This window comes from Citrus clementina, unplaced genomic scaffold (genome assembly GCF_000493195.1).
Source record: "Citrus clementina cultivar Clemenules unplaced genomic scaffold, Citrus_clementina_v1.0 scaffold_9, whole genome shotgun sequence".
NCBI lineage: Eukaryota > Viridiplantae > Streptophyta > Magnoliopsida > Sapindales > Rutaceae > Citrus > Citrus x clementina.
Window position 1 is genome coordinate 26,329,663 of NW_006261964.1, and position 14,888 is coordinate 26,344,550.

The 14,888-nt window shown below is 35.9% G+C and overlaps 2 protein-coding genes across 2 annotated transcripts in view; both read left to right on the forward strand.

Annotated features, from left to right (window-relative positions):
• The first annotated feature begins 3,940 nt into the window (after positions 1-3,940).
• Positions 3,941-7,180, forward strand: LOC18033507 (WD repeat-containing protein WRAP73). Its single transcript, XM_006421489.2, has 6 exons — positions 3,941-4,280; positions 4,669-5,157; positions 5,470-5,691; positions 5,787-5,859; positions 6,097-6,204; positions 6,419-7,180. The coding sequence occupies exons 1-6, from the start codon at positions 4,164-4,166 to the stop codon at positions 6,784-6,786; spliced, it is 1,377 nt and encodes a 458-aa protein (XP_006421552.1). The 5' UTR covers positions 3,941-4,163; the 3' UTR covers positions 6,787-7,180.
• Positions 7,181-9,163: 1,983 nt separating this feature from the next.
• Positions 9,164-14,888, forward strand: part of LOC18033140 (protein ARABIDILLO 1) — a 9,604-nt gene continuing 3,879 nt past the window's right edge. Inside the window, 9 exon segments of the mRNA XM_024180678.1 lie at positions 9,164-9,326; positions 9,983-10,151; positions 10,154-11,364; positions 11,649-11,807; positions 12,043-12,123; positions 12,203-12,334; positions 12,785-12,912; positions 13,182-13,269; positions 14,051-14,145. Of these exon segments, the coding sequence (XP_024036446.1) occupies positions 10,016-10,151; positions 10,154-11,364; positions 11,649-11,807; positions 12,043-12,123; positions 12,203-12,334; positions 12,785-12,912; positions 13,182-13,269; positions 14,051-14,145 (2,030 nt within the window). The 5' untranslated portion in view covers positions 9,164-9,326; positions 9,983-10,015.

Below are 14,888 nucleotides of genomic sequence, written 5' to 3' on the forward strand. Positions count from 1 at the left end.
TAAAATAATTAAAGCACAAGAAAGATCTCACAGTAGTGATGAATCAAAGCTTCATTATCCTTCAGCCAGAAAAATAGGTTTAGTTCTTCATAGAGAGAAGAGAAAAATTAAGATCTAGGGTTTCCTCATTTTCTCCAATCCAAATCCCCATTTTTCACAATAGATTCCTCCTTTAAATACTCTCCCTCTCTTCTCTTTTAGAGTTCTATTTAAAATAAAATACTAATATCTGAAATATTAAATTCGTAATTACAAAAATAGCCAAAAATACAAAACACGTTAAACTAAAAACTGCAGGTCCGCAGTTGACAGCACGCACCCACGCCTTATCAACAAAGTTCTTCTGCCGTTCATAATTTCTCCAAGAGAACAAGCATCCTTAAACATCATCTTGTAGCTCAATTTTATCACTAATTAATAGAATTGCACCTACAAAAGTAAAACACAAGTAAATCACTATTATTAAGTGCAAAACATCGATATTAAGAGAAGTAAACAATGCAAAACTAGTGTATAAATTGCACTCTAACACATTCCCTTGCTCTCCATGCTTTGTTATAACTTATATCGTAACCATATTGTTGCTGAAAATCCTGTCTAATGTCTGCAGCCCTATATGAAGAAGATGAACCATCATACTTAAACTGAATATTTTGGGCAATTAGTTTCGCAGAAGCTTGGCGATGATTTTTCTTCGAGACATCATGGGAACAAGAATGTACATGGCAATACTTCCTAATTTCAAACATACCACAATTATTGACCTTAACAGCACGAAGACGCCATTTACAGTTTTTATCCACGCAAGTGACAACAAGTAGATTCTTACCAGACTTAAATGTTTTATATTCAAAATTTCTTATTATAGCATATGCACTGAGCTTGCCTTGCAAGACCTCTTTGGAGGAAAATTGTTGTCTTTCCATAAATCCATCGCTATCATCACCAACTTCATTTGATACTAATTATCAACACTAAGGAACGAATCATTTGTGCTTATTGAATTACTACTAGCCAGCAAACCAAGTCTCGACAAATAGTTGTTACTACACCGTGGCTGAATTATGGTCAACACCGATGGACTATCAGTTCTTACATCAATATTCGGTAGTGTCATGTCTTCGGTTTCAAGATGGACAGTTCGTGCTTCAATATCCCATACCATTCTGTCTTCGACATTAAGATGGACCTCGGTTGGATGAGGAATAAAACTATCATCTTCTATTCTAACTCTATCAACTTTAGGTTGGGAAACTGATAAATCAACGGTTGGATAATAGTGGCTCTCCTCCCAAGAAAGGTGTCTTGCAGGTGAACTATTCTCTGCCCTTATATCGCCATTAGGCTCGATAATATTTACCCTACGTTCATAAGTGATGCAGAGAGGATTTTTGAAACCGCTATTAGCTTCTTCCAAAAAAAATTTTACATCACAATCATTCAAAATTTCCATAAGTGGCAAAGGCTCTGACGATGTTTTGAACTTGAACTTCGTGCTAATAACAAATTCAGAAAAGTCAATAGAAATCACTTCTGTCACTTTTTCGACAAGTTGTTCAAGTGTAGTTGAATGTGGCACTTTAATACCCCGTATCTGTATACCGGTAAATCTATATTCACCATTTTCCTGAGTCCATTCACCATTATACAATATAGGAACACGTATAGTTGCCATTAACGAGTGAAGACACTGCCATCATTACAAAAATTTTAGTAAAAAAAAAATGGATTAAGTGACTTACTCGACCTTATTACTCGACTTGTTCATAACTTGACGTTTACTCGACTTATTTTTAAAAATTACTCGACTTAATACTTGACATTCAACACACTAACTCGACTTCTTACTTGACTTACTCAACTCATTTTTTACTCATCAAAATACTCGACTTACCTGACTTCTAACTCGACTTCTTTAAAAATTTACATAACTTTTACTTTAATTGTAATAAATTACTCAACTTTTACTTGATTTGTTATAAATATTACTCGACTTGATACTTGACATATTCAACTTGATTAAGTGACTTTTTGTTGAACATTATTACTCACCTTTTACCCAATGTGTTAAATAACTTACTTGACATTTACTCGACTTAATACTTGACTTATTCAATACACTTACTTGACTTTATTACGTGAATTTTTACTCAACATTATTACGTAGCTCTTACCCGACGTGTTAAAAAACTTACTTGACATTTACCTGACTTATTTAAAACATTATTCAACTTAATACTCGACTTATTCAATACATTTACTTTTTACTCGACTGAATGCTCAACTTACTAGACTTTATACTCGACTTATTCAATTGCCTTCACTTTTTACTCGACTGAATGCTCAACTTACCAGACTCCATACTTGATTTCTTTAAAAATATTAATACTCGACTCAATGAACTTACCCAACTTAATACTCGACCTCTTTAAAAATTACATAAATCTTATTTGACTTGTTCAAAAAATTTACTTAACTTTTACTTATTACTTGACCTTTAATACTCGACTTATTTAATATGCTTGCTCGACTCATTTAATATTCTTACTCTACTTCTTACCGGACCATATACTCATTTAATATGCTTACTCGACTTCTTACCGGACCATATACCCGACTTATTTAATATGCTTACTCGACTCATTTGATATTCTTACCCGACCATATACCCGACTTATTTAATATGCTTACTCGACTCATTTGATATTCTTACTCGACTCATTTGATATTCTTACCCGACTTCTTACCCGACCATATACCCGACTTATTTAATATGCTTACTCGACTCATTTGATATTCTTACTCAACTTCTTACCCGACCATATACCCGACTTATTTAATATGCTTACTCGACTCATTTGATATTCTTACTCGACTTCTTACCCGACCATATACCCGACTTATTTAATATGCTTACTCGACTCATTTAATATTCTTACTCGACTTCTTACCGCACCATATACTCGACTTATTTAATATGCTTACTCAACTCATTTAATATTCTTACTCGACTCATTTAATATTCTTACTCGACTTCTTACCCGACCATATACTCGACTAAATTCTCGATTTACCCGACTTCGTACCCGACTTCTTCCTGTACTGATTCTTCAATCACTCATAACTTAAATGTAGTCTTAAATCCCTACATTCTATGAAATAGTGTGTGTGTGTGTGCAAGCACAAAAAATGAATAATGTACTAGTAAAATTCATAAATCATTAGCAAGTTCACTTATAATGAAATGAAATCAAAACCTAACCATATAAATAGAATGTATTTCAAACATACCTTGATAATGCACCTTCTTAACTGTTTATTTTTATCAAAAACCTTTGTATTGGAGCTAAAGTCAAGTAAGGAAACTGTCAAATAATGAAATGGAGAGATAGAAGGAAACTGTCAAAGAGGAAAAATGGTGAGAAGAGAAGAAAATAAAGAGGGAAATGTTGAGAAGAAAAATAGAGAATGGTGAGAGAAGCCCGAAAAAGAGAAGCCATGGGGGGAAGAAAGATGTGAATTCTTAGTTTTTTTAAGGTTATTTTTTACTTTTCCTATCTTCATGAGGTATATGTATGTAATAGGGTATAAATTTGGTATTTTAGGGTAAATTGAGGATATTTAAATAAAAAACCCTTCTGTTGTGGATCCCGTTCCGCTGTGGATCTCAGTCGAAAATGGAAGAAACGAAGAAACGAAAAAGAAAAAAAAAACGACGCAAAAAAGAAAAAGAAAAAAACAAAACGACACCGTTTTGTTTATATTCGGGTTTGACCTGGGGCAAACATCAGCACTCATGACTAATTTACTTGAGAAATTGCAAATTGGATGCCCAAGCGGTTCGGGTTCAAGCAGACCCGGACCCCACTTAACCCTCAATCGGATCCAGACACATAAGCAGAGAAAAGCACCGTTAACAAAATTGCTTTCTCGAGTTTCGATCTCCAGTCGTTCGTTCACTATCTTTTAAACATTCAAAAAAAGTTGAACCAAATCACAGCTTCACAGGCAGATCTAGCTCAAATTCGAACCTCCACAGCATCACACATTTTGCTCTCGCATGATCTCCGACACGTCATTCGACACTGTTCGGCACCGTTTCGTTACGAATTTGCACATTCCACGACTTTGTTGTAGTTTCTCGTTTTCGCCGGCGGCCGCAAATGGAGTTCACCGAAGCTTATAAACAGACCGGTCCGTCTTGCTTTTCACCTAACGCTCGTTACATTGCCGTCGCCGTCGATTACCGCCTCGTCGTTCGTGATGCTCATTCGTTTAAGGTAAGTTTTGCGGAGTCATGGGGGATTTGAAATATGTTTTTTTTTAAAAAAAAAAACTACGTTTATTAGGCGGTGTTAATTTGATCTGGATTTATCTCATTTGGATTACTGTTTCAAATTAGATCACGTGATGATGACTTGACTGGTATGAAGCTTTCACATTTTGCAAATTAATGAAAATGTGCCTTTAGTGAATTAGTTACCGGTGTTTTTCGGGTGCTTTCGGTGGAATGAGCTTTGAGTAGAAGCACTTTGGGGAAAGAAGTTCTCTTCAGAACTGCTTCTCCAAGGATCACTTCTCAATCTGTAGAAGCATTTTTGTTTATTCCAATAAAAATAAAATTCTAAAATAGAATTGAAGAGGTCATTCTTATGTTCTATGATGCAGGTTGTGCAGTTGTTTTCATGCTTGGATAAGATAAGCTATATCGAATGGGCACTTGATTCTGAGTACATTCTTTGTGGTCTATACAAAAGACTGATGATACAGGCATGGTCGTTGACCCAACCTGAATGGACATGTAAAATAGATGAAGGTCTTGCCGGTATAGCATATGCTAGGTGGAGTCCAGATAGCCGTCACATACTTACAACATCAGACTTTCAGTTGCGATTAACAGTTTGGTCTCTATTAAACACAGCATGTGTTCACGTTCAGTCACCGAAGCATGCTTCCAAGGGGGTCGCTTTTACCCAAGATGGGAAGTTTGCTGCAATTTGTACAAGGCGGGATTGCAAGGACTATATAAATCTACTGTCTTGTCATACATGGGAGATAATGGGCGTTTTTGCTGTTGACACGTTGGATTTGGCTGATATTGAATGGTCACCAGATGATAGTGCCATAGTGATATGGGATTCTCCTCTGGAATATAAGGTAGTGATGTTTTTATTTTCATGATCTTTGTTATAACAAGTAATTAACCATCATCTTTTCATATACTTTCCCGCTGCAAGTAATGTCTTGGTTTCGACCTTATGCACATATCAATTGCATAGCACCTGAATGATGAAACCTGCTCTGCATGTACCATCTAATGGATCATTCTCTTTTCACCGTTATGCATCTATAAGTTTGTGTAATTCGTCACTTACTGGTTTTCTGCTTGATCTGATGGATTACGCTTATACCATTTGCTTGACAAACTATATCTTAACTGAAAAACAAGAGGCAATATGTGCTGTACAGGTTCTTATCTACTCTCCAGATGGGAGGTGTCTCTTGAAGTATCAAGCATATGAAAGTGGACTTGGTGTAAAAAGTATTTCATGGTCTCCCTGCGGCCAGTTTTTGGCAGTTGGAAGTTACGATCAGACTTTGCGGGTTTTGAATCACCTCACTTGGAAAACATTTGCTGAATTTATGCACCTATCAACTGTTCGTGGCCCTTGTTTTCCTGCTGTTTTTAAGGTTAAGAGTTTTTCTTTATGTTCTAAGTTGACAGATTTTGCTAATGATGATTAGCTTTTTGTTGTATTTTTACCTCATGTTTTCTACATTTTCAGGAGGTAGATGAGCCGTTGCAACTTGATATGTCTGAATTATGTCTGAATGATGATTTTATACAAGGCAATTCGGGTAAAGCATAATTCTCAATTGTGTATCTGACTAGTGATATTGATATTATTTTCAACATATACAACTCTTAGTCTATACAAATTCTATTGTTAATGGAAATCTTTCTGATATATGGTAAAAGGCTAAACCAATAGGTGACAATTGATTTTCTTAATATGCAAATTATCTGATATTTTTCCTTAATTTACAAATGTCAGTCTTTTCACTTATTGATTGATTTTCTTTTCATCTATGAAGATGCTACGAATGGACACATCAAAGTTAGATATGAGGTTATGGAAATACCAATTAGTTTGCCTTTTCAGAAGCCTCCTACAGACAAACCAAACCCTAAACAAGGAATTGGTAAGCTTACTTTTTTGTTTACAGAAATAATGCAAATAACTGCACTATTGTATTTTCATTTCCTGCAGTGGCATCTACTATTGTGTAATTCTTCAAACTCACATTCGAGGTCCTAGTGACAGCCATGGTGAAAACAAAGTTGATCAATATCAATTATTTTAATTCTTTTCATGCCCTTCTATTTGATGAACTGATGAAATTAACTTTACTGTAGGCCTTATGTCATGGAGCAGTGATAGTCAGTATATTTGCACTCGCAATGATAGTATGCCAACTACCCTCTGGATATGGGACATATGCCGTCAAGAGCCTGCTGCAATCTTGGTGCAGAAGGATCCTATTCGAGCAGCAACATGGGATCCAACATGTACACGTCTTGTTCTTTGCACCGGAAGCTCTCACTTGTACATGTGGACCCCTTCAGGTGCCTACTGCGTCAGCAATCCACTACCACAGTTTAACATAACCGATCTGAAATGGAATTCAGATGGAAGTTGTCTTCTCCTCAAAGACAAGGAGTCATTCTGCTGCGCTGCTCTAGACGTATTACCAGAATCTAGTGATTACAGCTCCGATGACTGAGGCATATGTCTTGATATAATCTCGATGGTCAGCAGAAGAAAATTGAGTAATTCTCATTCTCTCACCTCCTCTTCCTATCCCTCATCTTATTTGTGATCTTAGTGCATTCATGCTTTGTTGTAACATTATCTGGGGTTGTGGTAGTTTTTCTGTATTTGGTTTTACTATTTCTATCAGATATGTATAGTTTGTGCAGCTCCCCCGGGGTGTGTTGAAGAGTAGTGTAATTGCATTCCAGAGGATGCCAGATTAATTATCTCAAAGTTTCCATGCTTGCACTGTTGTGCATAATTTTAGGGACAATCTCAAGAGTTGCAGTTCCGGAAATCTGTATATACACTCATCTTTTCTCTTATTTCCACTGTGAATATCAAACATGTGATTTCCAGCAAGTAGCCTGATAAGGAAAGAGATGAAATTCGACATATATTATAGCAACATGGTTTAAAATCTTGCAGTATCTATATATACCAAAAATTTTTGTTCATTTTCTATGAAACTGCTTCAAATGCTTGTTTGAAGCTTCACGTTTATGGCATTGGAAGAGACCGAAAACAAAAAAAAAAGGATGAAATTTAGGGACTTGTGTTTTTTGTTCGTATGGAAAATGTATGAACAAACAAACAAACAAGTAAACCTCTGAGATACAAACAAGCACAAAAACTGGCTTTTTCACCTGTTAGAAGGCAGTAGTCATTTCTATAACGTGGAAGCGTCGTAGAAAAGGAAATGTATGTGAAGAGATGCACACAACTTCAATGCGAATTTTTATTTTATTTATTTAACGAATAAAATCGGATCCAATACAGATCAGATCACATTTTTGTTAATTTTGCCTATTCTCATATCCTAAAGGAATAAAACATGAGACATTAGTGCTTATTATTCATGTCCTACGGTCATACACAATTTTTTATTAGAGCGCGACTATGTTGCAATATCTGTAAATATTATTGGTCACACTTGTTATTAGTAATAAAAATTTTGTTACCCACGACGAAAAATTATGAATAGAATGTTATCGTAAAATCAGTAAACCCCACTGAATGGAAATGAGTGAATGAAACAAATTTATTACCCACTTACCAAACGAATACAAAACGACAGCACCCACTTCCCACATGAATCATTTCCTAAGTCTCATTGTCAATGACTCATTCATTGCCCACTAGCAAAGCTATGGATACGGTGGGCACCATTTCCCAATACCATCACCACTTGGCCCATTCTACAAATCTCAATCTCTATACGCATTCAGTGTTTCTTTTTTCCAGCTACATATATATATCTCCATCAACTCCACAGTTAAACTAACTAATTAAATTACCCTTCAAAATTAATGTTCTTGATTGCAACCATAAATTTAGAGCAAAACATTTGATAATCTCAATAGTTTCTGTGGATAGGAATACAAATACAGGCCGGGTCATATTATAAATATATTAGTTGGTCTCGATAAATTTTACTGTAAATATTATAAAACTTTTGATTTTGAATATCAATATTTAAAAGAACAAAAAATGATCTCAAATCAACGTACATCGAGATTAACTTGTTCATCAGTCATTGGCTGTTGTTAGTGCAAACCTACAATTCGCAAACGTGGCGAGGATTTATGGTGCAGCACCAGCACCACGACTATAACCTTAAGCTTCTGATCTATTGGCAGGCACCTTGATCCTAACAATGCTTCGGTTGACTCATTGCAATGGGTAGCCATGGAAGGGTTATACAGGGACCGTTGGCCTCTTTGTTTGAGTTGACAACAGGTCACACTAATGAAGTTGGCTTGGCTGCGCGCCTTTTTTTTTATATAAAAAAACATACATTGATATATTAGATTATTACAGAAATTATATCAAATTTTTAGTCTCATTAATATTTAAAAAATTATACTCTACTCAAATTTTTTAATAAGAAATACTGTCACTACTTAATTATTTCATAATTAAAAAAGGAATTAAACGACTAAAAATAATTTTGGTGGTGTGTTTAAAAAACTTACAAAGAACCTAAAACTTTTGGTTAGTGAAAAATATTTAATGTGAATGAGTATATACTAAGAACTCGATTAATTATATAATATGTAATAAATTATAATATTTGAGATGAAATTAATATAAATTACTTAATAATTTCAATAATCGTCAAATAAAAATATTTTAAGTGATACAAAAATACACACAAATGTACAGTAAAATGTGACCAAATATTTAAAAGATCCAACTAAATTACAGCCGAGTAAAACTTACTCCTCCGACTAACATTGAAGCTACTACATTCTTACTAATAATTAATAATAAAAGGCATTCTAACCATTCTCTTTATTTACGACTTGCGTGTAATGCGTGTTTATTTGTAACCATCGGGCATCAGGCAAGAGTAAAACAAACACGAAGCAAGAGCATATGCTTCGTCAGAGAGTGCTTTAACATTACTTTCGAACTGCCCATTGTCTTTAACTCTATTTTCAACGCAATCTTTACTTACTTCTCTTGCAACCATCCCAGGAGAATCAAATTTACTTCTAGAACATAAAGGTAAAGCCGCCCATTTATTGCTTATGCTTCTGTTCTTGGATCCTTGCAATACTTAGCTTTCTTTCCATTGTTTTATTTTTTTTATTTAGTCAGTTTCTGTGCTTGAGAAGATGATGGTTCTTGAAGTTAATGAACATTTCACTTTTTCGGGTGTTTTGGAGTTATTCAAATTGATGTTCTTTGATTGAATATCTGAATTCTTATTTGAGTTGATGTTTGTTTGTTATTGATTTGGTGAATTTTAGTGGAATATGAGTTTGTTTAGTGAATACTGAATGCATAACGGATTTGGAATTTTTGATGATGAAATTTTAGTTTTTGTGGAAATGGGTACTTGCATAATGTATATATGGACTGTTTACTTGAATTTGAAGATTGCTTATTTATGAGCACTTATTTTCAGAGAAAAGGAAAGGTGTTTATTTTAATGTTTGGAATTCTTCTCTAGAACTCATTTCTGGGTCTGCAGTTGTTGGAAAGTTGGTTTGATTTATAAATTGTATATGCATTGTGAATTTGAAGCTTTTTTTTTTTTTTTTGGCCCTTTCTGGGTACAAAGCTTCTTGTGCATTGTGCTTGGTTAAATGATGTTTGGTTTTAGCTGAAAAAGCAACAGTTGATTTTTTGATAAAACTAAAAGTCTGTTTAGCTTTTAGTGTCTTAAAGGTTGGATCTTGTTTGATCGAGATATGACTCGAAGGGTGCAGCAGAAAGTGTCCCCCTCTATGGACCAAAGTAAGGCTGTTATAGGAAATAATTCAGAGTTAGATGGTGGCTGCTTGAATTTGCCTGCAATTTCTGAGGTTGATTGGACAAGATTGCCTGAGCTATTCAAATTTTTTCCTATTTGAGTTGTCGAGACCGAGCAAGCTTGTCCTCAACATGTCGGGCATACAGGCTATTAGGTTCCTCGCCTTGTTTATGGAGCTCATTAGACCTCCGGCCATACAAGTTTGATACCTCAGCAGCAGAGTCAATTTCCTCTCGATGCACTAATCTTCAGGCTCTGTGGTTTCGAGGGGCACTATCAGCAGATGCCATGATTATTCTTCAAGCAAGGAGGCTCCGTGAAATTAATGTTGAATTTTGTAGAGAGCTTACAGATGCTATATTTTCAGCGATAGTGGCTAGGCATGAGATGCTGGAGATTCTTCATTTTGGGCTGGATGTATGTGATAGAATCAGCAGTGATGCAATCAAAACAGTTGCATATTGCTGCCCCAAGTTAAGGAGGCTTTGGTTATCAGGTGTTCGGGAAGTCAATGGAGACGCCATCAATGCTTTAGCTAAGCAATGCAGGCAGTTGGTGGAGGTAGGCTTCATTGACTCAGGAGGTGTTGATGAAGCAGCATTGGAAAACTTAAGCTCTGTACGATATTTGTCGATAGCAGGAACAAGAAACCTAAACTGGAGTTCTGCTGCAATTGCTTGGAGTAAATTAACAAGCTTGGTGGGGTTAGATACATCAAGAACTAATATTAATTTGAGTTCTGTTACGAGATTGCTATCATCTTCCAGAAACTTGAAAGTTTTGATTGCTCTGAATTGTCCTGTTTTTGAAGCTGAAGCTGATACTAGCATGATGTATAATCAGAAGGGTAAAGTTGTACTTTCCCTTATCAGTGAAATTTTCAAGGGAGTAGCCTCATTATTTTCTGACACTACTGAAATTAACAATGGTGCATTCCAAAATTGGAGGAAATTAAAGGTTAGGGATAGAATTTCAGATGAGATTGTAAGTTGGATTGAGCGGGTTCTCTCCCATTCACTAATGCGTATCTCAAAGAAAAACCCAAAAGAGTTTGATGATTTCTGGCTCAGGCAAGGGGCAACATTACTGCTCAGCTTAATGGAAAGCTCACAACAGGAAGTTCAGGAAAGAGCAGCCTATGCAGTAGCAACATTCGTTGTGATTGATGATCAAAATGCCATGGTTGATTGTCAAAGAGCTGAGGCAATTTTACGACATGGTGGAGTACGGTTGCTATTGGATCTTGCAAGATCTCCTCCAGAGGGTCTTCAGTCTGAAGTGGCGAAAGTATGGACAATCTTTTTTAGGTGTCCATCTTGTTCATAGTTAAATTTATAACATAGAATCAATTTATTTATGTTTGTTTCCAGGATCCCTTAACATTTTTAGTGTAAATACTGCAATTCTGAAAGAAACCTTAATAAATATGGCTTTTAACTGAATTAGACGTCAATTTTGTGATTTTCTTTTTATTTTAAACTTCACTTCTTAGGCGATTTCAGCTCATGAAATATGAATTTAATGGCAGTTGTAAGTTTTGCATGAATCGATCATACTATTGCCATGTGCAGGCTATAGCAAATCTGTCTGTAGATTCAAAAGTTGCTAAAGCTGTTTCTGAAAATGGAGGAATTGATATCCTTGCCGACTTGGCAAGGTCAACGAACAGATTGGTCGCAGAAGAGGTTGTGGGAGGATTATGGAATCTTTCTGTGGGAGAAGATCATAAGGTTTTGAAAAATGAAGCCTTTTGAAGGACATTCTTTTTTCTTTTTTTTTTTCCCTTTTTTCTTTCCTTGCTGATTAGAAACGATTGAAACTCTATTGCTGAAAGAAATAACTTACAAAAGAATGGAGAATCAATCCTCTAATATTAACTAATGCAAATAAGAGATCGTAACAATGTCAATTAATAGAATCTTTTGGTCATTATACTTTGCATTTTATGACAAATATTCTTTTCAGGGTGCCATTGCAAGGGCAGGTGGTATAAAAGCTTTGGTTGACCTCATTTTCAAATGGTCCTCTTGGAATGATGGGGTTCTTGTATGTGTCTTATGCAAGATGTATCTTTTCTTTAGGTTTCTTTTGGCCCTCTAGCTTATCTTCTTATGCTTTATATCAGGAACGTGCTGCTGGGGCCCTTGCGAATTTAGCAGCTGACGACAAATGTAGCCTTGAGGTGGCAAGGGCTGGTGGTGTTCATGCTTTGGTGATGCTTGCTCGATCCTTCATGTTTGAAGGGGTACAAGAGCAGGTATATTTAGTTATACCTCTTCGGGTTCAGAAGAGAGGAAAATTAGTTTTACATTGAAAGATTACATTTTTTTTTTAATGCTTATTTCGATGATTGTCTAATGATTACATCTCCTTTGGGTTTTTCAGTTGTGAAAATATTTGTTTTGTTAACATGTAAGAGAGAGAGAAATGTGAGTTCGATTATCTTAGTTTTTGTGATAATGCTGTCTGTGAGAGAGCATGTGAAAGAACTCTGTTTGTCCCGTGTCTTAACGTTCTAACAAATTCATAATGCACAAAATTGCGTGATAACTTGAGAGCCTTCTGTTTTTATGTAATGGCCTCACGACATTGTAAAAGAAAGTTTCTACTCTTGAAGAACTTGAGTGGTACGTTCTGCAGACACGAATTATGTGCTCTATTGTCGGTGATATACTAACCTGTTGGTGTTACTTCTTCTCTTGAACAGGCTGCTCGTGCATTGGCTAATTTGGTTGCTCATGGAGATAGCAACAGCAATAATGCAGCTGTTGGCCTAGAGACAGGTGCACTTGAAGCATTGGTGCAACTTACTTTTTCTAAGCATGAAGGTGTAAGGTATTCTACTTTCTTTTAAATTAAGTGCGACAATTGTAGTAGCCTGGGCAATAGAATCAAGACACAACCGGATAAAACATACATTTCAAGCATAACCTGTTTAACTTCTGTGACTTTTTCTCTCCATGAAGGACATAACTGAAGGTTATCCCCATAACTTTGTGTCTAACCTGTTTAACTGCTGTGACTTCGTTGTATCATCAAATCTGTTTAACTTCTGTGACTTTTTCTGTCTTAACTTTGTGTTGCAATCCTATATAATGCAACAGGCAGGAGGCTGCTGGTGCTTTGTGGAATTTATCATTTGATGACAGAAATCGAGAAGCAATTGCCGCGGCTGGTGGTGTGGAGGCCTTGGTATGACATTGTAAAGCTAATCATCTTTTGTATTTTCGAGCATTTTGGTTCTGGCTTTTTTACAGTGGATACATGAAACTACGACAATTAGAAGTTCTGCATTATGTGTTGGTGTAAAAACCCTCTTTCTTAGTCATACTTTATACTTTGATTTAATCATGCCCTGGGTAACTAGCATGTCCTTAATATCTCATGGTCGATTTGATGTTGGCCATTGGGGTTGTAACAGCTGGTGGTCCTCTCGCTCCGTTAACCCACTTGACATTTTCTTATCAATTGGTTTAAAGAGCTCACTGGCCCGATCTTGCCTAAGATTTGATGATACCAGTCAGAACAGCACCTGCCAGTTTTGGTTTTGATTTATGGTTTGTGCATTTAATCATCCAGAAGAAAGTAAGAATAGGTTAGGTTAAGAGGAAAAGTCCTGATTTTGAACTCAGCTTTGGACTAGTGGTTGGGGTCTCCTTTGTGGAGCTGGGAAAGTAATGATTTTTCTAGTTCACTTTCTAAATCCTTTAAAGAAATCATAGAAAATCTTATGCAGCTACTGGTTTTTCTTGTAACACTTCAATGGGACACTGCCATCTATGCATACTGTTAAACGAGAATCAATGAAGGGAAAGCATTGGAGTAGCTAAAATGCACGTCAGGCATGAATTATCAATATTCCGCACCCAGAAATTGTTTTGCATCATCATATAACATTGTTATTTAGCAACTGATTCTGTAGCATGATGCAATCTCTAGTTGTTCAATTTTTAGTTTGGTTTTGGTTTTCTAGGTTGCTCTGGTACGATCTTGCCCCATTTCCTCTCAAGGTCTTCAAGAAAGAGCTGCTGGTGCACTCTGGGGATTATCAGTATCAGAAGCTAACAGGTACTTGGTGAAAAGACTCACAGTTCTGTCACAAATTTACTCGAAATTCAACCACATTCCTCATTGTTTGTCGAACTGTTTGTGGTGAAATTTACACATTCTTTTCGTTTGGTTTCAGATCTCATATTTTATCTTAAAGATGTAACTGTCGTTAATTGTTTTTAAAAGTAAGCGTAGTGCATGCGATGGTCACACCGTGCTTTAGGATTTATAGTTGTAGGAGTGCCAGTACCTTGCTTCAATCATAAGCTTCCCATATCCAACATACCTTAAGTATACGGCCCATAGCAATTTTTTTGAATTTCCTTTGGCTCCAACCTTTTGCTATCTGCAAAAATTTAATCTCATTTGGCTGTTGTATTTGTGGGCTAACTTTCGTCCTATTTTGCTACCTGTCTGCTAAGTTTCCTGAGTCAACATACATGGAGTAAAGCAAAAATTTGTTTCTGCATTCATATTAATATCTCAGCCACTTTTTGTTATAATTTGGATCTGCCGACTGTTGGCACCAATTCTTCACTGCTTTCCCAAAGACTTGGATTTCTGTTCCTTTTTTTTTTTTTTTTAATCGTGGTCCTCTGGTGGTTTCATATCAATGTATGCTAAGGGCCTATTTGATAGTGTTTTTGAAAGCCTATTTTCATTTTTGTTTTCAAGGAAAAAATGAAATATCTGTCCATTACTGGGATTTTCGGATTTGCATTCATAGAACACTAAAATCAGGATCTGCTATTTACTTATAA

Bases quoted from the DNA above. Each gene is read 5' to 3' on its own strand.
- LOC18033507 (XM_006421489.2), top strand. From the start codon at position 4,164: ATGGAGTTCACCGAAGCTTATAAACAGACCGGTCCGTCTTGCTTTTCA. The intron at 4,281-4,668 runs GTAAGTTTTGCG...TCTATGATGCAG, and splicing joins GTGATGCTCATTCGTTTAAG to GTTGTGCAGTTGTTTTCATG. The intron at 5,158-5,469 runs GTAGTGATGTTT...TGTGCTGTACAG, and splicing joins ATTCTCCTCTGGAATATAAG to GTTCTTATCTACTCTCCAGA.